This window comes from Anas acuta, chromosome 23 (assembly GCF_963932015.1).
Source record: "Anas acuta chromosome 23, bAnaAcu1.1, whole genome shotgun sequence".
Taxonomy (NCBI): Eukaryota; Metazoa; Chordata; class Aves; order Anseriformes; family Anatidae; genus Anas; species Anas acuta.
The window spans coordinates 766,676-794,673 of record NC_089001.1 but is presented as its reverse complement, the minus strand read 5'-3'; the positions used below and the strand labels follow the sequence as shown (position 1 = coordinate 794,673).

The 27,998-nt window shown below is 46.5% G+C and overlaps 1 protein-coding gene across 1 annotated transcript; it reads left to right on the top strand.

Annotated features, from left to right (window-relative positions):
* Positions 1–27,969, top strand: DRD2 (dopamine receptor D2). The gene is made up of 8 exons (XM_068659313.1): positions 1–318; positions 17,312–17,624; positions 20,419–20,528; positions 21,960–22,096; positions 22,739–22,929; positions 23,861–23,947; positions 24,588–24,927; positions 25,439–27,969. Exons 2-8 carry the CDS (start codon positions 17,343–17,345, stop codon positions 25,630–25,632), a joined length of 1,341 nt encoding a protein of 446 aa, XP_068515414.1. The 5' UTR covers positions 1–318; positions 17,312–17,342; the 3' UTR covers positions 25,633–27,969.
* The last annotated feature ends 29 nt before the right edge of the window (positions 27,970–27,998 follow it).

Genomic DNA, 27,998 nt, shown 5'->3' with positions numbered 1-27,998 from the left:
AGGCTCCGCGAAACGGGGCCGGAGCCGCCGCTTCTCCACCCAGCGCTGAGCCGGGGGAAAAGGGCCGGGGGATTTCAGCAGGGAAAAAAAAAAAAAAAAAAAAAAAGCAAAACGCTCCGAAACCTCTCCGCAAGTTCCAGCAGCTGCCAGAGCAGCTTTGGGTTTGCTCCGCTGCGTGAGCGTGGTCGGGAGGAGTGCCAGCGAATACCCCAAAGTCTGCCCCAAAACCCCGGAGAGCCGCGGCGGAGACTTGGGGTGCTGTGGATCTATTGGGCACAAAGTCCTGCACTGCTGCTGGAGACATCCTATGGCTTGAAGGTAAGAGAAGTGCTGATGCTTTTCTGCAAGGAATGCAAGCGTTGGGAACATGCCGGGAATGTGATAGAGAGAACAGCAGATGTTGTAACCGCCACTGCCTAGCAGGGTAAATAAAGACAAGCAAAAAAAGAAAACACTTCTCATTGTACCGTCTGGTCTATTGAGGCTGTTTGCTTTTAAACAGACTAGGTGAAAGCAAGTTGTGAAATGAAAACCATACAGAGTATCTTGGTTATTTTTTTCTTCTAACACACTAACTGCAAAGCAGCGAACAGTTGTTTTAAATACTAAAGATGCGCTTAGGGATGCTGAGAAATTGGGGTTGTTTGTAGAAGTTTGATGCTGAGTGTTGCTCTCACGTACACACAGTGCAAATAAAGTGACGGGGAAAACTGTCGGAGGAGGACGCGTAGATGGAATATAGTGTAGGTCCATCCATAGTTTCCCCAAAACAGTGAGATTGTTCAGATACAGTGTTTGAGGAAAAACATTCTTATGACACTTATTTTTTTACGTAAAGCAAAGCTTCTGTCCTTTCTCTGCTTCCCAGCACCAGTGTTGATGTGGAGCTATCTTTCCCAGTGAAGCACGGCAGACCCGTGCCTATCACCCTTTCCAGTAAAAGCCCCGAAAGGCAGGCAGGCTGTCAGAAATTCTCCTTTAAATACTGGGAAGAGATTTTCTGCGAGGTTTGGAATAACGTCTGTGGCATGAAGGAAGCCCGAATTGTTCCTGTTTCTATCTTAATATTTGCCATTGTCCTTCAGCTACAAGTTGCATTTGCCTTTTTGCAAACGGCATAAAGCAGGCAGCTGGGGCAGGGAGGCAGACAGAAGGGTTGTTTTGGGTCAGCACCGTATTGTAGTGAGCACTGAAGTATTTTGGTTGCAAGTTGTTGACTGTAGGTGGTTTCTACACAGATCGCACATCCTCACATGTTAATTGTCAAGTCTCCTCAGCCTGACTTACGCACATGCAGAGCCTGGAGCCACAGAGCTAGCAGCATGTGGAGCATGAATCACTGCTCTGCAAGTAGGGTTTGGAGTCAAAAAGAAAAAAATAACTTTATTGTTTTATAAATAACCAGCTACGAAATTATGATATAACTCATCAAAGAGATCGCACAGACAATTCACTGCAAAATAACATAGGATACAATTCTCTCATGTTCAGTGTTTCATTTAGTTGTTCCTCTTTAACCACACAATGGTGTTCAGAATTCACGTCTTAAATTAAGTAAAAGCCTGTGTGTTTTTTTGTAGCAATTTAGAAAAAAAAAAAAAAAGTCTATTGACGATATTACTAAATCCATCAGAGGAGTGTAAAGAACCCCAACAAAGAAATCTGAATAGCACAAACTCTGTAGTTTTCGTGTATTTTTTCTCCTTTTATCTTCTTTTTCATGCTGCATAAATTCTGCTCCTTTAGAATCTTTATTCTTTATGTGCCGTCCTTCTGAGCAGAGTTGCTGTGAAAGTATTTCCACTGATCTGTGTAGTCTGTGATTACCTGCTGCTTGCATGGGCAGCGGATGGCATGGCAGGCAAACGTGGTGCATAGAGGAGGAAAGAAGGGAGGACTCTACCCCTACAAATGGCAAAACTGGAAGGAATAACCATATATCAACAGATTCTACCGGTGTGAGTTTGGACACTGCCTTTCCCCTTAATATTTATAAAGGTAGCTGTAGAGCCACAATCAGCTGATATAAATGATTTGCCTTATGTGATGTGTCACATAGCATGGCAGGAGTTGGACTTGATGATCCCTTCCAACTCTGGATATTCCGTGGCATTCATAAGGCAGAAGTGCATGTTTCAGACCTAGAGGGAACTACGTGAACCTCCGGAAAGCAGGTGAGGCTGGGTTAATAGCACAGGTCAACTTGTAGCAAACATGGATCATATCTGGAAGCAAACGGCTTCCTTTTTCCTATGCATTTTCCTTCTGTGTCACTCCCATACCCTGCCTGAAAGCTTAGGTCATGGTCACCGGGTGGTCACCCAGTGCCTGTCCTGGCATTGCTGCACAGCCCCATCCCAAATCCTCACCCTGTCCCAAATCCTCGGGCAGCCCACTGACGTGGGGAGGTTCCATCCCTGCAAACATGCACAGGGAAGGTGATTTCCTTCATGTGCTCCACCCGTGAGGGGATCACAGCTGGCCATCCGCTCACTCTGCACGCACTGCATGCCTGGCAGCCGGCACGGAGATTGCACTTGAATCCTTCCCAGCTTGGCTGAAGCAGGAGACACCTGCCTGGCAAAGACAGTCAGCACTTCCCTTCGTGGCACTTCATTGCGGGTTTGCTGTGTTCCTCCTCACATCCTCACAGGGCAGCAGACTCAGGTTGCTCCTGCCGTTACCAAAGGCACCGGTCAGTAGATAACCCCAGCGATCAACGTGCTGCTAAACGCAACTGCGAGGGAACAGCAGCGTCCTGCAGTCAGGTTGAAAGGGCTGAGCAGTGGCACAGGCTGCGATGAGCAGAAAGGCCCTGCACGTAGCTACCATTTCCTGTGCATTCTTCTAAAATCACACCTTTGTATAAAAACAACCAAAATCCAACGCTCTGTTTACTTAAACTTTGGGATTCAAATTTGCTTTTAAAGAGTTTATATTGCCTATATTTTGACATGTCTCAAAAGGCCACAGGGAATTGCTGTCTCTATGGTAAAACCTACTCTTGGAAAGGATAATTACCCTGGGTGCCCCTGTGTTCACCACTGGATTAAAAATAATTAATTAAATAAATAAATAAATAAAGGGACTGCCTTATTTTAAAGGCCCTTGCTGCCAAATGGGTCACTTCAGTGCCACTGGACGGAGGAGAGCCCACACTGTGTAACAGCCCAATCACCCTGGGGTTTTAGTAACCCCGAGGAGCAGATAAGAGCTGCCTTACCCCGAGGCTTTCTCACCCTTGGCATCCGAGGTACTACACAGAATTATCTCCTGAAGCTGCTTCTGCAGGGAATAGTTCGATGGGAAACAAACAAACAAACAAACAAAACCAACCAAACCTTACAAAATCAATCTTCCTCCAGAAGAGAGCAGAATTTCATATTACTTGGAAACATTTGGATGTTTTTATCTCCACTGTGTGAAGGAAGCCATGCAATGCACTTCTAAGCTCTACTCTATTTCCACAAAGCTTTTGCTTGCTCATCTCTGACAACCTTTTGCTTGACTTACCCTTTTTCTCATACACTTCTCTATGTAAATCAGAATGTTTTTGACAAATCTTACATACAAATTCTCTAATAGAACAAGGAATTAAAAAAATACTTATCTTCAAAGGCACAAGTGTTTGTAGCTCTTCGGATATGAATAAGACGGATTTGGCTCATGAACCTTACAAGCACCTCATAATAACTCTTTTCCAATTTCACCCTCTGTGCACAAAGTTCTTCTGAACACAGCAAATCTGGAAATGAGCGTTGGCTTTCTCACATGGACACAGCTGGCTTTTCATAGCTAGGAGATGCAGGATGGGGAGTAAGTTCATATAACATGCAATTTAGCTGTAAAGCTTCTTGCCACAGGATGCTAAATGTTCCTAAATGTTGTTGAAGTTTAAGGTTTAAGGTGAGATGAGGCAATATCAATTCCTAGGGAAAGAAATCCACCGGTGGTTAATAAACGCATAGAAAGCACCCTTGCCTAGTGAATGCCTGCGATAGAAACTGCTGTATGATGAGAGAGTGCTTGTAAAAACACCACATCCACTTGCTTCATCCTTATGCTTTTGCCCAGTTTTTGGTTAGCATTGGAGAAAGACGCTGGACGAGATGAACTTTGTCTCATCTCTTGTTGTTATCCTTGTAAGGCTACAGGCAGAAAATACAGTAGGCTATATTTCAAATCACATGAAGGTTTGAAATGTATGGAGGAAAGATCTCTAAGGATTTGTCTGGGGTCTAATGCCGCTGTATTTTACAAAGGAAAAGTTTTGGTAACTGCATTTGCTTTGGCTAATTCTTTAGGCGCGCACAAATGAGACTGATTAATTTGTGCCAGTGTTGCTAACTAGCTTCTCTGGGGAAGGGGGAGGCAATTGTTTAAGTCCTGTCAGATGCATCACTCCTTGTGCTGTTACAAAACCAACCTATATTCAATCTAAAATGGTTGCTAATAAGTATTACCTCCCCTACCAATTGTTCCACCTCAATCATGTTTTCTCTTGCTGTCCTTCACCGGGATATTTTTAGCATTATAATTTTTTTAAAGATGTGACTATGTGTTCAATTGCTTCTCTGCTGTACATCCCTCCCAATTATCTTGGTGGGTATTTTTCTCTCAGCCCCCTAGAACGGGTTTATTTCTGGTTTACTCTTCCCTGTTGGTTTCCATGTGGTTATGTGGGAGGCTGCACACTCTTTATCAAAGCAGAGAGCCGTGATTAGTCCATTCAGAAAATGTAAATGCAGCCTGATGTGTTATGTAGCACTGGAGAAAGAGAGAGAGACTGCGAGGAGCAATAAAGGCAGGCAGGCACACAGCACAGTGCCGAGCCCTGTAGGTAGGCCTGGGTGATGGGGATGACGTCCACACTTCCAATTTCTAACGGAGCTAAATAAACACCCGGCCTGTGCACTGCTGTCTGGGGAGGGCTAATCAGAGTGCAGCGCAGCCCTGCTGAACTCAGTGAAATGCGCGGTGCCTGTGCAGCCCCAGCAGTTACCATTCATTTTGATTCCCACCTCCCTTCCTGTGTGTGTTCCAGTATTTATCCCAGACTCTGTAGCCTCAGCTGTTTCTATCGGAGATGCCCCAAGAGCTGAAAACACACTTATTAGCTGATAAATACACGTATTTGATTTTACTCGCTGCTTCAGGTTGCCAACTGCTAGCGCTGTGGATGTATCAGCAAAATCAACACTATTGAGGATGTGCTGCACAATTTGCAGCTTTGTAGAAAAATGAACTCTTCACCGACATCGCAGGTTTTTGAATCATGTTCCCCGGGATGCTAGAACTGAGAAAATGTCTTGGAAAAGTTAAATGCATTACTTCATATATTACACCTTGCAAATTACTTGTCTGAACAAGTAATTGAGCCGAGCACTGGCCCCAAACTCTATTTACATTTCTCAGACAATTTGGAGTTGGAACAGATTACGGTTCTGTCTGGTGCAGGCACTCTGCTGACCTCCAGTCACCTCCCTATCTGCATATTTCAGGCTTTCTCGTGTTTCTGTCACAATCCAGAGAAGTGTGATTATCTGCAGGATTGCAGAAGCCTGAAGTTAGCTGTCTCACCTTGTTATCTGCTTGCTCTGGTGGCCACTCCAGGCAAGAATACCTCTGAGGTAGAGCCTTATCTCCACGCTTGGAAATCTCGCCCTCTCCCACATCAGAGAGAGCAGGGTGCCTGCAGCCAGCTTGAGAAGCTTCGGTTAGAGTGATCTTATTAATTTAAAAAACATTAAAAGTAGGAAAAAAAAAGGCATATATACAATTAAACAAGAACCTCCCTGGTCCCAGTAGGTGCATCATTTATAACGCATGTGGGGCCGTGGATGCTTTAAAAATGTGTTTGTGGTGGTACAGGAATACCTCGGCACACCCGGGCTGTGTGAACGAACTGGCCGTGTGTAAGCTCCTTGCCTGTGCCTTTTAACGGCAAACTGACAGTAACGATTGGAAGGTTTTAATTATCTGACTAACAGGGGAATCACAAAGTCAACATCCCAATCCCCGTGCTACGAAGGTTTCTGCGTGTTGTTCGGATGGGGTCGTTGTTATTCACAGAGCGTGGCTCACGTTGGCCACGATCCGTGTCTGGGGACCCCAGACCTCTGTACAGGAGCAAGAGGAGGTTATGAAGGGCTGAGGGTTTTACTGGTGCTCTTTTACAGCTGGCACGCTGGGAATCACATTGTACCGAGGGCTTGGCTGCCACCGACGTGGTTTCAGAAAGCTTCGAGTACACCGGGAGATGTTGCTACGCTTGGTGCAAAAGGAAATGAGCTCGTTCAGCAGCTTGGCGGGGGGGAGGCAGCACTCCAACAAGGCTGATGTGGTGCCCCAGCCACAGCTCTGCTTCTGCAGGGCTGTAACAGCCAGGGCTTGCCAAAAACTTCCCGGCCAAAACCATTTCCATTGGAAGTTGATCTGAATCAATGTTTTGCAGAAAGTAATCCCTTTTCTCACAGGTTTTTTCACTTGCTTTTTTCCCCAGTACAAATTCAGTAATATTTCCTCACCAACATTTTGTTTAGCTGCAAACCTACGGGGTTCAGAGCTTCCGACAGAGATTAATGGTCCTAAAAGGGAGGCCATCTCCATCATTAGGGTTTTACCATCACCAGTAAAGCCCAAATATCCTTTCTAAAACAGAGCCATATGCATTTCCTTTGAAAGATGCTTTACTAATGAAAAGAGAGCTCCATGCGATGACGCTGTGCAATTATTCACTCTGTAGGAGGATGTTTGGCTACATATGATGTCTATTCCTTTGCAATTTCCTTTGCCATCCTTCCAAGTGTTATTTTTATTTATCTGTAGATTTTTTTTCCCTTAGTGTGAAAGAAGAATCAATTAGGAAATTACAACAGCAACAGAAAACGATGTAAAAGGGATAATAATATAGTTAAGATCCTTTGGTACTTCACGTTGCAATTCAGTTAAATGCTGAATTTCTGATTCAGAAGGCCACACAAACAAACACACAAAATCTCTCAGTTTATAGAAACAATAAATACATTTTAGAAAAAGAAAGGAAAAAAAGAACATTTGGAGGAAATAATAAAGAAAAGCAGTGACTAAATATCTGCTGGAGACAGTCCAGCAATGGCCATTTCTACCAGCATTTCACCCCAAAGGTCTTTTTATGCAGATGTTCTCCACGTGCCAGGCGTGGCAGCACCTCGACCACGATGAATGTGTCTGACCTGCAGCTGAGCAAAAAATTCAAGTCAGAAACAACAACAGCAACCCATGCTTACACAGCAAGCTGTGTTACTTACAGACGTGGGTTGATTTTTTTTGGTTTGTTTTTCTGTTTTTCCTGGAGAGAACCACTCACTCCAAGGCTGTGCAGACTGCTGCCCTGGCACGCTGCTGCTCCACATCCTCCTTCGTCTCTGCTCAACGGGAGAGGTTTATCATTTATATTCAATAGTCAATATATTATTAACAGCTTTATCACTGCATGAGATTTGCATCCTTGCTGTAGGTGTGATTTTGGACAGATGTACCGAGTTTCAGCAAAACAAATAGAGCTGAGAGGTCCCTGAGGCAAAAAGAGATGTAGAATATACGGAGGGGTGTAATGGAAGTGTTCTCATCAATTACTCCAGGGGCTCCGAGGTAAATGAAAGGAGGCCTTATCAGCAATGGCAGCTGGGACGAGGGCTTAGAATTTGTCCAGCTCAGCATTTGGTCTGCTGGGTATGGGGAACCAGTAGTTTCCCCTCCAACTCACCCCAAGTGTGTGTTCAGAACCAAATAATAAGTGCTGGTGCTTGCTCTTTGCTTCAGCCTTGCAAAACGCAGCAGAGAGGCCCCAGCTGGCAGCAGCAGCAGAGGAGGCCGCTTTACATGGGCGAGGGATGGCACATTCACACCTTCCTGACTGAGGCTTTCCACTCTTCTGCCTTGTGTTTATCCGAACGAGAAAATATTTAACACTAGGAGAAAATTCACTGTTATTTCCGTACTGTTACACAACAGTTTGCAGAGAAGAATCAGACACGGGTCTGGTCGAAAACAGCAATTAAAACCTCCTCTGAACCTCACTGCAAATTATTTCTTCAGAAGGGGATGCCAAGACTGAGCTTTGATGGGAAGATGAAGGGGACAGGATGAGCATGTAGGAGAACAGGATCCTTCTGGCAATGTTACCAGGCATTTCTGTGGGGAAGGCTACTGCCTGCTGGAGGTTTTCCTTGGACTTCTCCGCTTGTTTCACCTTCAGCAAACAGGCCGTGTTTGTTCACACCATGCACATTTTGCTTTTAGTTGGCCCTGCTCCCTTATTTACAGTGCTGATGAATAAAACAGCCGCTGAAGATAGCACTGGGTTTAGCCTTGCTTTAGCTGTCACAATTACTTGTTCCAAGCACTCCATAATTAAAAACATTAGTGGCTCCTCGTAATGTTTCATCGGAAAGAGTATCTGCTCCCCCTGAGGAAGGATGGAAATATTCATGACTATCTGGAGCCCCATTAATGACGTTCTGGATTAAATGAATATGCAAAGGATATGGAAATCATAACTACAGCAGGTCCAGATTGCTGGGTACATGAATTGAACTCCTTACGGATGCTGTTTGCTCTGGATGATTTAAAAGTTTTGGATTAAGCCAAGTCCTTGCTGTCTTAGGTGGGCACCTAGGCAGTGCTTTGGTACAATGGTCACAGCCATGGGATTTTTCCAGCTGCACCCAGGGAATTGTACCGGAGGAGCTGTCAGTGCACAAATCATCCCCAGCTCTCTCCCCTCCCTCGCTTGCACGGAGGGGAGCTGGGGACGGTCCCTGGGGACCGAGGCATTTTTGCAGTGCAAACAGCAGCCTGTGGGATGTTTCCTTTCTCATCCTCCCCTGGTGTTTGTTCCGCCAATTCGGTTTACTAACTTTTCAGGGCTAAATGGCTCTTGTGTATACTGATGCCTCTTGTACATTAATGGCTCACAGCAGGGGGAAATTTCCGCAGAGGATGTGGAAACCACCAGGTGAAACCTCCCAGAGTGGCTGTTCAGTGTGCCGAGAGCCAGAGGAGCACTGGCAAAAGCCTCCACCACGGTGGGCTGCAGGAAGAGGCCTCGAGATCTGCAGCCAGCATGGCTTTAAAACCAGCACTCATGTGGCCAAGCTCCTGCGAGCAGCTCTGTCAACAGCAGCTGCTCCGAGCTGGCCTCCTGAGCTACCCCACTGCCTCAAATCACTTGGGGAATCAAGCATCTCTTGGACTTGGAGAGCACAAGGAGGTGGCTGTGCCCTCCCATTACCCAATTCCACTAAACATGGAAGCACTTGACACATGGTGTAACCCCCTGTGCTCTCATGCAGCTTGTTTGACACCAGGCAAATGGTTCATAATAGTCAGAAAAATGCACCCCCAGCACAGACAACAGCCTCCCCTCCTCCCGACCCTGCTCAGTGCAGCCAGGGGAGCATCGCCCTTTAGGAAAGCATTGAAAGAGAGGTTCAATAAGACATTTAATTTCTTTGCCCATGCTTGAAATCCCATCCTGAGACACCGGTGGGATGAAGAACAGCCTCTCTCCACCCCTCTGCCTCCATGAGAGGCTGGGACCGCGGACGCTGGGTGCTGCAGCAGGGCACAAGGCAGCGCTTGGCTCCCAGGATCCCAGTGAGGGAGCCAGGCAGGGGCACCTCCGGCATCTTACGGGGCTGTCTGATTGTGAATGACACTCCCTGTCACATCGCATCTCCAGGAGCTCAGCCAAAAGCTGGGGGAAAGGTGCCTGGGTCCTCTGGAGCCTGCCTCGCCGCTGCGTGTGCCAGCAGGAGGGGCTGTCCTTGGGTGCCCCGGGGACAGGAGGGGTGGCAGCGAGGTGTCGCTGCCTCAGCATCACGGCCAGGCACAGCAATTCCCTTCCCCTGCCTCTGCAGGGTGAGGGACACCAGGGAGAGGGTCCCGATGCTGGTATCTCTCTGCAGGCTCACTCTCTGTACAGTTTATGTGCTTTCTTTCTTTCTTCCTTCCTTTTTTTTTTTTTTTTTTTTTTTTTTTTTTTCCAATCAATGCCCTGGCACTCCCAGGCGAGTTTTATTTTAAATATTGCATGTAGCTCTTTCTCTCCCTCCCTTACATGTCTGCTCGAGATCCAAGTACATATGCTATTTCTGCTCCACAAGCTGGGGGCCAAATGCATTTGAAATAATGACAAAGCTCCCGGTGGGAAGGAAATCATGCCTAGTAGCAATAATTCTTCTAGGAACGCATGCTTCTATATCCCAACAAGTAGCAGCAAATAAGATCCCTGCCTCCATGGGCCGGCTGAACAGAACAAGGAGGGGGACATGATAATGCCACAGCATTATTGCTGCACGTATATTGCTCGTAAGAAAGGGAATGTGCTGCTTTGCATGTCTGGAAGATGCTCAGGAAGGCTGGATTGAGATGATCAGACAAATGCGTGCCACGGAACAGCCGTGGTGCAGAGCAGGAGCCACAGCATCCCTCCCAGCCCTTCCCAGCACTACTGCGAGGGCAGCAGAGGCCGGTGTGCTGAGGATCCAGCCCCATTCCTGGGGGCTGAGAGCCCGCTGTGTGCCAGGAGATGTGACAGGACAGGTCCAGCCTGGATCTGCCTCCTGCTTCCACTTACATTTTGCTTGCACAGCTGAGCAAGGTGGGTGCTGGAAGTCAGGGTTTAAGCTGATTTAGGCGCAGCTGATTTGGGTCAGGGATTAACTGATTAAAGATCGTTAGGATGTGAAATTTGAGAAGCACTGGCTGATGTGGGAGGAACACACTGAGCCTCCTCGCCTCCCCTGCACTGACTGTGGCTGCCCTTTGTGCCCACTTGGAAGGAAGGACGGGGCAGAAATTCATCTCAGGGACCCCAAAGGTTGAGACACGGGGAAATGGCACAGAGAGGAAGATGCAGTCACGGGATCTGCTGTGTGATTGACACAGCTGCCTCGAGCCTGCACAAAGAGTCTATTAAAAGGGGCTTCGTGGAAACTATTAGTCACGTACAGTTCAGGGCAAACACCCACAAAATCTTGGAAAAAGGGAAAGGAAGGGAAGGGAAGGGTTCCCCTTTCCTTTGGAATTTGCTTCTTTTGGCAAACAGTTTTGCAAACAAGCTTAGTGACAAGAGTGGCAATGAAAAGAGCAGATGTTAAATGAATGTTAGGTGGCATAAGTGGAAGGCAAATATTTGATCTCCTCAATCTGAATTATTATTATTTACTTTTAATAAAGTGTGGCTGAAGGCCTCGGTGCTGAACCATCCTTGTGCTAGGTGCTGCATAAACACAGGCAGCCTGACTGCAGGGAAAAAATGTTTATTCAACCGAGGAGTTAACACAATCTACTTCTGCAATCAAATTAAGTTATACTCTTCAAATACCAAGCATCAAAATGTGGAGTGTACGTTAAACAGGCAGAACCAAGTAATTTTTAAAATCCTTCACCATTTGCCACATTTTAACCAGGACTTAAATAAACATTTTGTTCACATTTCAACCACCTCTGTAGATAACTCCTGCAGATGGGAGAGAGGAGATTCATCCTTTTCATTTCCTCAGAAATAATGCAATTAGCTCTACCAATGATTAAGGGTTATTTGCAGACAGTGGAGGATGATCTCAAATGTCTAACAAAATCTAAAAGGATCACCAGCATCACAGGGCTGGGAGGTGATTAGATTAGTCAGAGTCTCTAGTCAGAGATATAGAATTGGTATACGTATAAAAGAATTAGGGAAAAATGGCCTTTTGTACAAAACAGGATGTTAGGTCTGTACTAATGCAATAATTAATTGGGACCGATGTCTTTCTAGTCAGAAGAGCTGTCGCTGACAGCAGCGATCTCCTTGCGAGAACACTGGAGCGAAGCGATGTGCGATGCCCACCCTATTAATTCACAGCCTTATCTGTGGCTGCTGCGGACTTGGTTAGATCCCACAGCACAAGACCTGGTGGTTCCCACAATTAGCTTTTGGGTGTGCCTGGCAGAAGACTTTGGAAGGGGTCTTTGTTTTTAGGAAGGGAATCGTTCAGCCTTGAAACTGCAAATTGAGGTCTGTGCAGTGTCTGCCTGGGTGTCCAGAACCGAGCGCACATACAAGTGATTTAAATCCTTGTCTGCCCATCCTTTCCACCAAGCTGAGAAGTGTTCAAGAAGTGGGCTGTGTTTGGAGCAGCTCCAGCCTGCAAAATTCTTCATCTGCCAAATGCTCAGAGGATTAAAGCTCGCCCTGTACCCACGGCTTCTTCCAGAGTAACAGGAATCAATGGCTCTGCCCCAGCAGCCTGCCAGGCGGGAGCCAAACCTCTCCCAAATTACGTGGGTAAAGGCAGGGATGGGGTTTTCTGGAAGGAGATGATTGCTGGAGGAAGCTATTTATATGTGCTTCCACTTTGGAAGGAAATCTACTGATTTGCAATGTAAAGTGCCCTTCTGCATCCGAGATGCCTGTGAACTGCCAGGCCTGCCTTCAGGAGGGCCAGCAGCAGCGGCTGCCGGGGAGCTGGAGCAGCCACTGCCAGGCTGGGGAACCTCCCCAGGGCAGGAACAGCTCGGGATTTACCACATCGTGATAGAGGATCAAATCCCTAGAAATACCCAAAGAATATGTTCCAAATCTGGTTAACCAAGCCATCTTGAGTTGAAGCTTTTCAAAGAAAAGAGTGTGATTGAACTAAAATTTCAGAGCAGGCACTTATTTTATGTTCCTTAGGTTTTATTTTATTTTTTCATTTTAATGTGAGAAGTGACAGGTTTGAAGTCTTGATGTGTTCTGAAAACCTCATTGATTCAAAATAAAATACACAACTTTTTCTTGCTAACATTATTTTTGATTTTAATTTAAAAATGGTAAACTTGGAAAATTCAAAGTTAGTTCTGGTAAACGCCTTTGAGAAGCTGCGGGTCTTGAATGAAGAGAGGGCCTTTTTGGAAACAAAATCTGCATTTTGTTGGCAGAAAGACATGCTAAGGCAAGGTGTATGTGCAGTTCCTCTGCTCTGGGGAGAATATCACCAAATTCCTCCCTTTCACTAGATCTTGCCAGAGAAAAAGGAAAACAAACCCCACACCCCATAGCGTCAAACCCTTAGTTCTGGGCACTTACAGGAGGAGCTGCCTCTTTACAACATGCTCCTGGTGGAGCTTCCTAGTAGGAAGACACAATTAGGTATTACACAAGACCAGGTGAAACGCAGCAAGGTTTCTGACTCAGAAGTGAACAATAACTGTGGTTAAAATGCTGTGCACTTGGATTTTGAATAACAAAGGACTTGAAGAGTGGGGACCCATAGAGGAAGGCAGGAGAGGAGGAAGCTTTTCAAGAAGCTTTTGCAAGGAGATGAAGGGAAGATACGAAGGCTGTGTGGTGCCGAAGAGTTAGATTTCAGCTCCAAAAAAATATCTTTGTCTCCAGTCTCTGTACCTCTAGGTGCAAAGGTAGCTAAGGCTTGCACAGTGCTCCTGAACAGGGAGGCAAAACATCTCTTCTAAAGCAGTTTCCCTTCTCTTCCTCTTCCACCACTTCCCTCCTCCACCCCAGCGTGTCATTTCCCTTGACTGCGGTGCTTGAGCAGCGTTCTCGGTGGAACCCAGTAAACAGCATCCAGAGGCATCTTCAGGACAGAAAGGATGGCAGTTTGACAGCTTCCCTGTGGCCCACTGATTCCAAAATTTCCGAGGAAAATGACAATGTTCAGGGAGGCACCGTACTGTGCAAACATCACTTAGACATCGATTGCTGTGAAACAGCTGCCTTTGGAGCGCTCGGAAACCTGATGGGCACCTCTGGGTAGCTGCTGCAGGGGGAAATGGGCAACGTGGCTGCAGGAAAAGTCTTGGGAAGGGAGGCAGGGGATGCTCTGGGGCTGCAGGAGGAGCCCCTGGCACCGGGGTGCTGCTGCTGGTGGGTTTTGTTGTGCTGCTGGTGGGTCTGTGCAGAGCTCAGCCACTGCAGGCACTGGCAGGCGGCAGTGGAGGGTCTGTGGAAGCCAAGGAGAAATACCTGCAGTGCAAACAAATCCATTTCCAGTTTTGTCTCCAAACAGAGCAGGGAGTTAGGTACAGAGGGGAGAAAATCTGTGCTCACAGCCTCCACCCGGATGCATGTGGACCCGTGGGGCTGATTTCCTCGGGGTGGCAAACAGCTCCCCAGCAGGCTGTGCCAACCAGAGGCTCTCGAGGAAGCTGGTGTAGTGGGGAGCAGCCTGGGCTCGCCACAAAGTCCCATGCAGGGGAAGGCAGCGGAGATGCTCTGGGTGGTGCTGGCACACGGCTGTGCTGCGGCATCAGGTGCAAGGCTGCGACCCTGCTGCTCCGTCCTGCCCTTGACCGCTCAGCAAATCCGCAGCTGGATTACCCCAGCACGCTCACAGTCTGTGCGGACTCCAAGTGGGAATTAAAGAGGCTTTGCCGCCGTTAATTCACCAAATAATTTGTTCTGTTTCAGGACTCTACCCCCACCCACGCCCCGAGTCTGTGCACTGACAGACCCCTGAGGCTCCCTGCTTTGCCTGGGGCTGCCGACACTCCACAGGTCCCACAGGGAGAGCGAGGTGCCCTGAGATCTCCTTTCCTCTGCATTTTTGGTCCCTTCCCTCAGCCTCTGTAAGAGCCTGCAGGTGCCTGGACAAAGCACTCTCTTCTGAGTCAGCTTTTTAAAGTGCTGCCGTGAGACTCAGCAGCAACAGAAGCAGAGCTCCGCACCACAGCACTGAAAGTCTCACAAGATGCTCTAATGGCCACTGTAACGCTGCCAACTGATGCCAGAGAGAAATTCAGGTTATTTTTAGGATTGAAAACACAAACCGTCCAAAATTAGGAATTAACAGAGATTAACAGAGGTGTGCAGGTAACTGTTGTTTTCTACCATGTAGATACATACTAGGTACAGCCTTTAATTATACCATCACAAATTGTGCCATTTTAGTTCCCTTATTTCAAACAAAATATTTGGAATTTTGTGTTTTATTTTGCCACATATATATATTCAGTCGAATCACCAAACCTTTCCATGTTTCCCATGCTCAGCTATAAGCTTTCAGCGTTTCCCGTGCTGACCTGCCTGCAGGAGCACAGAGGCAGAGCAGCTGCGCTGTCAGACAGCCCCACCGGCAGCTTCCACAGAGCCTTACACAAACTCCAGCCTTTGCTTCTGTTCCTGTGATATTGTTTGTTTCTGTGGAACTGTGGAGAGAAGGATCAGCATTCCCTGCTGATCTTATCTCTCTGTCTAACCACAGCAGAAAAACAGAGCAGACCTGCTCACAGCCTCGCCTGACAGTGGGTTTGGGAAGGGTGGATGGGAGAAACACCCGGGGTTTGCTGATGGGATAAGCCTTCAATTGACCATCTGAGCATCAGGGAAAGAGAGGTTGTGTTGCAAATGTCTCATCAGGAAATGTCAGGCAGCATCCATCAGTTTACCCTAATTTGCAGATGCTGAGAATGTGTCACGACTCATGATCCAAAAACTTAAAAATTCCGGTGTATGAAGCCCTTGTGAAAAAGAGAAACAAACAAACAAAAAATATTTGCTCTATTGATAGGTCTACTTAAAGAAAAAAACAAATCTTACAGAATCTACAGAGGAAAATGGAAGAGAATTTTGGTTCCATTTATTCAGGGTCTTCAATATCCCCCCAGACTTGCCAGGTCAATCACCGATAGCTGGACCTGGTGGACTGGCTGTGCACAGATCCTCCACTTCCTCATTTCACAACTCTTTCCTGAAATGAAAACAAAGTTTGAGGATGCTGGTGGCTGGTGTAGCAGTTCTGTGGTGCAGATGGGTTTGCAATCAAAAGGAGTCCCATGCTTTTCTCCTTTTTTCACCAGGCTAAAAGCTGCAACAGACCAAAGCCATCGCACAGAATTAGGAGAGGCACAAGGTTGTCTTATTACTTGGCACTCCAAAATAACCTTGCTGTGCAGCAATATGATGCCACTGTGGCCTGCACAAAATGGTCTTGAAAACACCTCTGCAAGACGTGCTGCAAACGAAAGCGTTGTAGTTTTAATGCGTGAAGCCCTTCTGCCTTTATACACCGCGAACTTCATGCGAAAGCCACTGACGTGGGCAGGGTGCTCAGGGAACGGATGCGCACGACCTTGAGCTGTTTTTGTTCCCCAAACCAGAACTGAGCCCGAGCTGTTCTTTGTGACTCCCACTGGGAGCAAACACCCTCTCACATCACTTCTTCTGGGTTCTGAAATGAACCTGACTTGTGGTTTTGAAATTTTGTGGAGTTATCAGGTTGGAAATGAACTGCAGTCAGAGCTCAGGCGCTGGAATAGCCACGGGGCTGATCCTGCACATACCGAGTCATTCCACTGCTTTTATACTTTTCAGATACTTTTCTATGTTCCTGATTTTTTTTCTCCATCCTGCATTTTATGCATGTTTCTGCCTTCTGTAGATAGCTTTGCATTATCAAAGGGCAATGGGAGAAAAGAAAAAATAGTTGCTGCATTTAGCATTGATTTTTCCCCTTCACTCTGAGTCACATAAGCTACCATTTAATTAATTTCTGACACTTTGACAGTTTTTAAGAAGACATTTGTAGAGCTATCAAGTGCCGCTGATAGCACTGTCAGACAGACACTTTTTGAATTATCAGCTATTAAGGACCCATATGCAACAAATTTCCAGGGTTTATTATACAAATTGTTCTTTGAATGAAAAAAGCACACAAAAGCTCAGTGAAACATAAAGAAACCATTGTTCCCAGGTGAATTTGATATTTGCAAATGTTTTGCTATTGTGATCACTTGCATGGCTTTATAAATCTAATTCGCTTTGTCTTTTATTAAGAAAATGAAGTGGCCTGCTGTAGGGTGTCTTGAGAACATGGCCAGATTGTCACATCACAGTGGTCTTTATGGAGATGCAGCTTGAGAAATGTGAAATACTTGATTTTAGGAAGTGCTGAGCAGTGAAATGAAGTCTGTTCAAGATCTCTCAAACCTGAAATTTCAAATCCAAAGCAACCAAAATCTCCAGTTGCTTCTAAACAGCTCTTGCCTTTATTGTTTAACCGTGCTCTCTGACACATCACCATTTCTTGATGGAACGTCTGCTTCAAGTAGAGACCACAACCCTTTGCTCTTAAACACACACGTTACACCAGGAGGGGCATGCAGCATGCGACCACCAGCTCTGCCTCCCCTCTGGCTCTTCATCACGTTTCCAGTCCACTACCCATCTGCACATAACGCAGGGAAGGGGGAGCAGGATCTGGGGAACTCCAGGAGTGAGGTAGCACATGCGTGACCATTTTATTCTTTATTTTTGACTGTTTTTTCAACACCTTTTCTGCATCAGGGTGGAGCTGGGACCTGGCACATTTACCTTCATGGATCCCCTAAACCTCTCCTGGTACAACGGTGACATCGGGGACAGGAACTGGAGCAAGCCACTCAACCAGACCAATGCAGACCAGAAGCCTCAGTATAACTACTATGCCATGCTGCTCACCCTCCTCATCTTCGTTATCGTGTTTGGCAACGTGCTGGTGTGTATGGCTGTGTCCAGGGAAAAAGCCCTTCAGACAACCACGAATTACCTGATTGTGAGCCTGGCAGTGGCAGATCTCTTGGTAGCAACTCTGGTCATGCCATGGGTGGTCTATCTGGAGGTAGGTGGCCCAGACGTTTCTCACAGTACTGAGTGTTTGTGGCAAGTGAATGGAGAGAAGGAAGTTTAACAGCCCAGACATCAGCTATTTCAAGGCCTCCTGATTTTCACCAGACAAAGGTGTTTTACATTTCCTAACAGGTGATCAGATCTTGCCAGGAAGTGCACATAACAACAGATTCACTTGACAATACACTGTTGTGCAGAGGGCTGAACGATAAAACCAATCACATTGAAAATCTGTCCAATAAATATAGGGGTCAAGAGTGGAAGAACACCAGGTTTATTTTCAAAACTACACAGGCAAAGCATACGTTCCCAAGCATAAGAATGAATCTGCAACTACATCATGGGTATAGCATTCAAAAAACTGCAACAAACAGTAATCCAAAACCTCTTTCTGAAGGACTACTGTAGTAAGAAGAGCAGGCAATTGTAGAAGTAGGATGTAAATCCAGAGCTTTTATGTCACAATATATGAGAAACAGAATCACAAGTGAGCTGCTTGTCACATTCCTGCTGTTAGCGCATCGTTTCGGTACAAAAGAGCTCTGTGCTTCTGCATACAGAGCCATGTTTGAGTGGCACAGTGCTGTGTGAAAGCCAAATACTCGCAAGACTGCTACCTGTTTACCTGACAGCAAATTATCCTTGCAACAGTAAATAGCATGAAAAAAATAATAAAAAAAAAAATACATCTCTAGAGGAAAGAGCAGGAGAAGCTACTCTTTCTTCTTGCTGGGATGCTCATGTTCTTCAGCCAGCCAGGAGCTGGAACACCATACATCATAACCAAGAGTGAAACCGTAAGACCAAAGCTCCATTCAATTTACAATTTATATGCACGCATTTGTTTAGGAGAGAAAATGATAAAACAGAGAGGCGAGCAGTGGAAGCCATAATCAATCAGTCCATTAAGTATTAATGCGAAGCAAAACAAGCCCACTGACATGATATGGGCTGTTGGGAAACCACAACACTAATTATCACTCTAGTTAATTATTGTTTGTGTTGCACTTTAAAAATGTAAAGCATTGTGCTTGTGCTAAAGCGTATTAACATGACCACAGGCTGGTTGTGATTGTAGTTAATGCCTCTGGGATTAGTTACACTCATCTATTGTATTTCTCTCTTACAACACTCCACTTTCAGCAGAGGCTCATGCTGTGAGGAGCTCTGGCTCTTAGGGCCGTCTGAGTCTCTCAGACACGTCGTGTGGAAGAGTAAAGCAGAAATGATGTAAGATGCTCCTCTCTTTCTGCGCTCAGATGTGCACGGAATGGGCCAGGAAGCTCAGATTTCTCAACCCACAAAGTGAGACAAATTCAGCCCTCTAGATTGCTGCCGTTATTGATGGACTTCTACGCTCTGTGCTCATAACCACACTCTGCTAAACCTACTGCTAGCCTGCAGCAACAGAACCCCTGACGGTGCTTGCTGACAGAGGAGCTATTGCCACGGTGTGTGTTAGGCACACTATGGTGCCTCGCTGGCTCTGCAATCTGAAATCAAAACTGTCCGGAGCCCTTTGTTCTGTAAATATCTTAATGGTTTTTAGGCTTTGTGTCACAAAGTGGTGCAGAAATGAATGTCAAAAGACAGAAAATCCTTTTAAAAATCCTTCTGGGTGCAAACAAACCTCCTACCTCCAAACTTCTGAGGTTTCCCCTACATAAATGAAAGCACTAAGAGAAAGAACTGCTGTAGTTTGCAGCATCTTCCATAAACTCAAATTTAGGAGTTCAGGAAACTGATTTTGCACAGGCTTCTATCTGGCTGGAAACCTTTGCCTTCGGGCAAATTCTAGTCAAAGTTACTGATGTGACTTTGTCTCAAGTGCTTTTTAAATCACTGAGTGTTCATCTGTCACTCAAGCTTCAATGCAGTCATTCTTTCTTTCTTCTTCATGCTGCCTATGGTTATGTATATCAGAGCAGAAATAACCAAAGAATAGATATCTTATTCATTCTATTTTCAAATGCAGTAGGACTCTATTTTTATTAGAGGGAAATATACTTTTTTCATCACATGCCAAATACAGTAGTCCTAATAATTGCTATTAAACTTTATTTTCAAAGTTTGGTTTCAACAGAGAGATATGGAAAAAGAAAAAGTCTGCTGGAAACTAAGGAGAGTTATCATAAATTATTTGTATTTATCGCAACATATAAGACATTAAAAAAAAAAAAAAAAAAAAGCAGCCTGCATTAAATTCATTTTGTTCACAAGAAATGATAAGCAAGGAATTATGTCCCCAATTTTAAAACTAAGAAACAAAGGACAAAGGAAACCTTCTGCTTTTCTATTAATTATCTTTGCTGTGTATAATATATATATATATATATATATATATCTGAAGAGTTTAACAAAAAGCTGTAATTACAATTGGGGTTGCTTGTCATATAAAATTAATGTATTTCCTTTCTGATTCTTATTTGTAATGCTTCAGAGACCTACATAAGTTACCGCACAGTTCCCTGACTTTGAGACTTGCACTCCCATGTCTCACTGCAACGGGAGCCAGGTCTGTGTTTGCTGTTTGGGCTGTGCAGCTTGCTATACACACCTACAGGCTGGACTCAAGAAGGATAAAAACCCCACTAGCCCTCAGGGAAATGCTCTAGAGGATGGTTAGGATGATTCTCCTCCTGGCAGTGCCATCATTTGAGACCTTTAGTCTAGAGAAAACAAGGTGCTCAAAGGGATCAGGGAACAATCCTGCTTGGCTCAGCGTGGGACTGATGGAATGCGACCAGATTCCAGCTGCAACCTGACCATGTTTTCTCTGTTTGCAGGTGGTCGGTGAGTGGAAGTTCAGTCGGATCCACTGTGATATCTTCATGACCCTCGATGTCATGATGTGCACTGCCAGCATCCTCAACCTCTGTGCCATCAGCATTGACAGGTGAGGGCTCTGTGGCAGCAGCCCATGGCCACCTTTACTTGGCCTGGGGGACTCCAAGACTCGAGAAGCCCCAGGTGGTTTGGGCCCTGCCTCACCAGAGGCTGATGGGGGTGGGTGTTGCCCCTGGCCTCTGCCTACAAAAGTCCCTGGGAGGGTGGCTCCTGGTGGGAGAGGCTGGGTGCCACATGGAGAGCTGGGTCCTCATTGAAGGGAAGTCTGAGGTCTGTGTGGAGTGAAGACACCACCAGGATGCTGCACAGATTGCTGCCTGCTGCTGATCCTCCAGGCAGGTGGGGAGAAAGCTGAGGGCTGAGGAGAATGAGGAAAGACTTCAAGGCATTGGGGTGGTTCATGAAAGAGTCTGGGGTGAGGGTCTTTTTTTCTTCCCTCCTTCTGTTGTGGGGTGATGATGTGGGACTGAATATAAAAATCCAGTCCATAAAAGCTTTGGCTATGTGACTGGTGCTACAGGCCTGGGTTTGGGTTCTTTCCTAATGACTGGTTTTAAAAGACATAAGGACTGGCAGCAATACGTGGGAAAGGTTTATCTCAAGGGGTGAAAGTGTTCTGGGAGAGGAATTAGTGGGGCTCATTTGGAAAGCTTTAAACTAGATCTGAAGGGTGATGGGGTTGCAGCTGGGCTTGCACAGCTGAGGCAGCTATCAGTGATGAAGAGCACCTCTGTTATGAGGAGAGGCTGAGGGAGCTGGGTCTCTTCCTCTTGGAGCAAAAGAGACTGAGGAGTGACCTTATTAACATTGATAAATATGTAAAGGGGAAGTGTCAGGAGGATGGAGCTAGGCTCTTCTTGCTGTCATCCAATTAAAGGACAAGGGGCAATGGGTGCAACCTGGAACATAGGAGGTTCTGCTTAAATATGAGCTGAAACTTCTTTATGTTGAACATGACAGAGCACTGGATCAGGCTGACCAGGGGGTTTGTGGAGTCCCTTTCTCTGAAAACACTCAAAACCTGCCTGGATGTGTTTGTGTGATGTGATCTAGGTGTTCCTGCTGTGGCAGGGGGGTTGGACTGGGTGATCTTTCCAAGTCCTTTCCAATCTCTAACATTCTGTGAGGGCTGAGCAGGATTCTTTCAGAAACAGTCACAGAAACACCACCTGAGAATATAAATGGCTGTCTGCGTCTATCTACACTAGTTCAGTCCTTCTGTTTGTAAGTGTGAGTGGTGGAGCAGTGGGCAGGCAGGAGCTGGGAAGGAGTAGAAGAGAAAAAGCTGTGCTGCCCAGACCCCAGCCTCACGCCTTCCAAAGCAGGGAGTGGGGAGATGTCGGAGATGGAGGTTCCTGATTCACTCTGTGTTCTTGTGCTGCTCCAAACCTTCAGACACAGTAACCAGCTGTGCTTTCCTGTAAAGCTTGTTGGCACTTGCAGCATGACCAAAGCCTGGGTTTGTGTCTTCACTCTGCAGGTACACAGCGGTAGCGATGCCAATGCTGTACAACACCCGCTACAGCTCCAAGCGCAGGGTCACCGTCATGATTGCTGTGGTCTGGGTGCTTTCGTTTGCCATCTCCTGCCCTCTCCTGTTTGGCCTCAACACCGCAGGTGAGTTATGCCACCTGCAGATGGCTGTTGGCATCAACCTGGCGTTACTAGCTCCCCAGATAGTCTTCTGTTACAAGATAGGAGTGAAGGTCTGAGTCCGGTTTTAGGTGTCCTGGGATGCATCCATCCCTGTTTCAGGTATGCCCTCCCCACAGCAGTCCAGGATATGCCAGCTGGTTCTGTTTCATCTCTCCTTGTACCATACCAGGGTGGCAGAGGCCTTGGATCTGCAGTGAGATGAAGCTTACATGATGCTGGTCAATGTCACATTAATGTTTGTCTGCTACAAAAACCAAATCTGTGTTGCATTAAAACATAATAAGGAAAGGCATGGAGCAAATGTCTTCATTGAGACAGGAGAGAATGGAAATGGCAATTGAGCTGGCAGTTTCATGGGAGGACGGGATTGCAAACAGCCCGGCATCAGCAGGCTCTCAGCTGTTGGCTGAGAAATAGCCGGGGCTCTGGGCTCTGTGTGCGACTGCCAGTGATACATGTGAGGTTTGCTGGCCTTGAACTTGATTCTGGCTGATGTGGTGGGCCCCCACTCTCTGGGTACCCCTCTTCAGAGATAAAGGACGGGGAAGCTGGTGCTAGCCCAGAGCAGCAGGGACAGTGAGCCCAAAACTTTTTGTCTTCCAGATGATAATGAGTGCGTCATTGCCAATCCTGCCTTTGTCGTGTATTCCTCTATTGTCTCCTTCTACGTCCCCTTCATCGTCACCCTGCTGGTGTACGTGCAGATCTACATGGTGCTCCGCAAGCGCAGGAAGCGTGTCAACACCAAGCGCAGCAGCCACGGCCTGGACTCGGACACGCAGGCACCGCTGAAGGTAACCAGAGCCTCGGCCTCGCGCCCACCTGCCACCATCCTTTCCCTTTCCTCCTCCACTTCATCCCCAAAGCGCTTCCTCCTCTCCCCAAACAAGGCTGTCTTCAGGATGTGAGGTACTGGATTGCAGTGGTGAAAGCTGCGTCCTGAGCTGTTTGGGAGGCCCAGCTGCACGCGCTGGGTTATCGGGTCACAGGCTGGTGCTTCACAGGGATGCTCCAGCAGGTCTGCGTTAGGAGCCATTCTGTTAACTCGACTGCATTCTTCTGGCTCTGAGTTTGGGCACCCCAGACTACAAGCTGTGCCACCTTCTGAGTCAGCCCTGCTGACAGATGCAGAAGCTCAGTGGCAGGCAGTTACATGGCTGGGGTACAAGCTCCATCCCTGCTAACAGGACATCTGCAGGGCAAGCAGCCTGTCCTGGCTTTAGTTATGACAGAGTTAATTTTCTTCCTAGCAGCTGGTAGAGTGCTATGTTAAATGCCGGGTTAAACCACGACACAGCCTCATGAAGCATGTGAGTGGCATGATGCTGGTGGGGTCCAGCTGAGCATGCTTAGTGTGAGGCAGTCCAAACTCTCCTCTTGCAGCATGTGCAAAGCAGCCAACAGGGCTATGTGGTCCCCAAGGTGCTACCTCCAGCCCACATAGCCCCAGAGGCCAGGGCCATGGCAAGGAGAGGAAGCAGCAAGGCGCGGTGGACTGAAACATAACCAGACATCTGTGGCTTCCTTCATTTGGTAAAAAGCACAAGGGATACTTGCTTCCACTACTGCTTCCCTAGGGTAGTTTTCTGTTTCTGTTAGCACCGTAGTCAGTGATTAATTTCTGCTTCATGCCCTGTGTTTGTATTTTCACTCGCCTCCCTTACCAGCTACCCTTCCTAATTACTATCTGCTTGTGTAACCTTTGAGCTGGTGCTTGCCCCTTAGGACAAATGCACTCATCCAGAAGACGTGAAGCTCTGCACAGTTATTGTGAAGTCCAATGGGAGTTTCCAAGTTAATAAGCGCAAAGTGGTGAGTGTTAAAGAGAAGTGGTAGCTTTTCAGAGCGCTTAGCTTTCCCCTTGTCTCTTCTCAGGACACAAAATGAATTTATGCAGTGTGGGAGAAAATAAGCTAAGAACAAAGGTTACCGTTCAATCTAAAAATTTAAATATTCTTCCTGTTCCTTAGAGTGAACCAGGGGGTTTAACGTAGAGCTCAAAAAGCCAGACTAAGCTCACCTAAAGATCAGCTATAAAAGCCGTGACATTTTAACATTTATTCTCTTTGATTTTCTTCTCCCGTCTAGTATTTATTTTAAGTCTTGGACTGCATTGGCTATGTTGGGCTTTGCTTGTTGATTTTGTTTTCATTTACCTATCTTCTGAAATATAATACATGGGGAGTGGAGACAGCGTCTCCAATTTCTCAGCCTCGTTGTGCAGTACAGGAGGCAGAGTCATTGTCTGCATTCTGTCGATCTCATCAAATGTACCCTTACGTGTAAATGATTTATAGCTGTTTCTTCAAGCATTTACCAAAAAAGGTAGGGAGGGAGAAGAAGGCTTGGTTGTTTTTTCAGCATCACCCAGCTTCTGTCTGTAAGAAATGTTCATTGCTGCTCCCTGTATATTTACCTGTCTTCGTGTTGTGGGCATTTGATTCTTGTCCAGGAGGCAGAGAGTCACATGGAGATGGAAATGGAGATGGTGTCCAGTACCAGTCCCCCTGAGAAAACCACCATCAAGCCAGCAGCCCCAAGCAACCACCAGCTGGTTGTGCCAGTTGCTTCTAATCGGGGCACTAACTCAACCCTGCAGGCACACTTGGGCAGCCCTGGGAAACTAGAGAAGAATGGACATGCCAAAGAAAACCCCCACACCGCCAAGGTCTTCGAGATCCAGTCTATGCCCAATGGAAAGTTAAGGACCACTCTTCTCAAGGCTATGAACAGGAGGAAACTGTCACAACAGAAGGAAAAGAAAGCCACCCAGATGCTAGCCATCGTACTTGGTGAGAGTGCACGTTGGCTTTGTCTCGTGGTCCTGCAGAAAGCCAAGAGCTACCCAGGATTAGGGCATCCACTTCAAATGTCCAGTGTGGACTGTTTGTTCTCCTAGGCCTCCACATAAACAGTTACACTGCATGCATCAGTCAGTGTGGCCCTCGAGAGGCAGACTACCTCCCTCCCAGCCAGGAACAGCACACAGTGCTGTACAAGGGGCTCAGAAAGCTGTCCCGGTGCAGGGGGTGTGCATGGCCAAAAGGCATGGGTGAGAAAGCCCTTGTGCTTTCTGGTATAGCTACGGCACAATAGGCTGAGTAGTTCTGCAACAAGCTGGCACCTCTGCAGGACAGATCTCGTTTACTGTAACTAGTCTACTTAGAGCAGCAAATTAGTTCTTTGCTACTTGGGTACTCAGAATGAAGACAGACATAGCACACAGACAGGAGGCTTGCTGTTCTCAGTCACAGAAATTTTCCAGTTTTCAGCAATCACAATCTGTTTATTTTTTTCCCCCAGGTGTTTTCATCATCTGCTGGCTCCCATTCTTCATCACCCACATCCTGAACATGCACTGCGATTGCAACATCCCCCCAGCAATGTACAGCGCCTTTACGTGGCTTGGATATGTCAACAGTGCTGTCAACCCAATTATTTATACCACCTTCAATATTGAATTTCGCAAAGCTTTCATGAAGATCCTCCACTGTTAGAAGGAAAAACAATAACCACATTTTTGAGAATGAGGGGAAAAAAGAATCCAATGCCATTCACGCACACAGACAAGCGACCAGCCGTGGAGAGGTCTTGAGCTCTTGCACTGGGCATGGGGAGTGCAGTGCCACAGCAGGGCCGTGCCCAGGCACCTCTTGGCAGGGACGTAATGAGGACCTTCAGGCGGGAGGGAGGTTCTCTTGCCCCTTGAGGTGACCTTTGGACTCCAGGACGTTGATACTAAGGGCGCTTCTAAGAGCTACCCTCACACTGTGTTTGGAGTGGAAGCAAAAATGGAGAAACGCTCACTTGATTGTTGCCTGTGGCCATCTAACCTGGAGTGCATTAAACAGATGCTCACAGAGCCATGTGCAGGCAGCAATGGGTCACTGCTGCTGGCCTGCGTGTTAAGTCATTGACACAATCTCACCAAAGACAAGACCATCTTTTCCGCTTTGCAATAGGAGCCAGACAGAGCTTGCGGAAACTCCGTGCAATAGCTTTGCCTTCACCTCCAGCTGACTTAACCAGTATTAAACTGCTGCAGCCTTGAGGGAGGAAAAACAAAACAAAACTGGAAGAGGTTCCCAGGTGGGCTAAGAAGGTTCTCCCACCTAAGGATCCAATCCTTGTAACAAGCAATGGGCAGGAGGAAGAAAGGGAGCATCAGTCTCAGGTGGGACCGCTACATCAGCGTAAATATGAATAAACAGGATCAATCCTACAGAAGGCCAAACCCAAAAAAGTGGAGAGGAATTGAAGGAGTGATACCTGGTTCTGCACAGTTTGCACTCAGATCCAAGAGGACACCAACTACTGTGTGCCATCAGCCAGCCCAGCAGCAGCTTCTGCCCACCACTGTTTGATCTCCAGTCTCTCCCAGGGAGTTACAAGATGAGCTGAGGAGTGACAGCATGAGGAATGTAGAAACAGGGACACTTTGCCAAGAGCAGCATCTTCGGCCATGTCCATCTCAGATGTGAACTTCAAGTCCAAGTTAGGTCCAGTTCTTCCTACCTAACTTGAAGGCACCATCATGCCAAGGATCACCTCAGATATGATTTGCCCAAGTCTCTGAGAGTGTGCAGAGTGACATCGTGCCTAATTTAAATAAATAGAGAATGAGATAAAGACTGTATTTTGGAAAAAAGCCAGAATAAAAGCCCAAGTACATCCTTATCTAAATCTGCTTTTGTGTCCAAGTCAGACTCCAGCAATGTCTGGATCTTTCCAGCTTCCCTTACCCCTTGCTAGCTTTGTTTCTCACTTTAAAAGAACTGAAACTCCATTACAGCATAATTTTACCATGCTGACTCTGGCATTGCCAAATCCAGTCTGTACTTACTAGTTGTACTCAGTTCACAATTTATTTTGTAATATCTCTGTAAATAAAATACAGTAAGATGAATAAAATGACACAGAAATAGGTCTGGCTAGCAATCAATACAGGCTCTGGAGAGCTCCATGCTTACAATAGCCATACGAAGAGGCAGGCATCCATGCTCCAGCTACCTGCTGTTTTCTAAAGATGTTAAAATACAATTGACATAGCAATAGAATCCCTTGTTCCTCTATGCAGTTTGTTGAACATCCACCTAGTTTCCACTTCAGCAGAGATAAAGACGGCTGCCAAGGTGGGTTTCTTTTATTACCTTTTTTTTTCCTGTGTTGTTAACAAAGCATTTCCCTGTGGGATGGGCTGCACTGGCAGTATGTGTCCTAGCTGCAGAGCGAGGAGAGACTGTGCCAAGCAGCTGTAATGCACGCTCTCAGTGGTCTTCTTATGCTGCAAAAGGAGTCCCACCTTGATCCAAAGCTTTCCTATCTAATTGAGCCACAGCTTTCCGATCTAATCCTTCTGTTCTGGAAGAGGCCGATACCCAGTGTCACCAGTATTTAGCCCATGGGTTGCATAACGTTTGAATGTGGCTCTTCAAGGTCTGGTCACAGCTACAGATATAAATTACAAATGCCTGGATGTGACCTGCCTTAGTGAGGGGATTTTGCATATAGTTTCAGCAGAAATAGGTCCTGTGTAGGAACTGAATAACAAGCTCCTGCTTATCAGAGCAACCTTTTCTTGACATATATAAACCAGCTGTTACCTGGTGCTGCCAGAACAAAATGTAATGAACAGTCAGGATGTGGCCAGTCCCTTCTGTGTTGGCACTGTAATGCACATCTAGGGAAGCTTCATACTTTGTGAGTTAGTGGGATTATGTGCAAGGGAAAACGGTTCTCACAGAAATGTAAAAAAAAGAAGTATTTTTTTTTGATTTGAAGACTGGAAGCACCAACTGAAGGGGTTTCAGGCACAAGATGCAAAGACATTACCTGTTCTTCTTTTGCCAGTTTTAACCATGCA

What these genes read in the sequence shown, in the direction of transcription:
- DRD2 (XM_068659313.1), top strand. Translation starts at nt 17,343, where the DNA reads ATGGATCCCCTAAACCTCTCCTGGTACAACGGTGACATCGGGGACAGG. An exon ending in GTTTGGCCTCAACACCGCAG is followed by an intron (nt 22,097 to 22,738) that starts GTGAGTTATGCC and finishes TTTGTCTTCCAG; the next exon opens with ATGATAATGAGTGCGTCATT. An exon ending in ACACGCAGGCACCGCTGAAG is followed by an intron (nt 22,930 to 23,860) that starts GTAACCAGAGCC and finishes CTTGCCCCTTAG; the next exon opens with GACAAATGCACTCATCCAGA.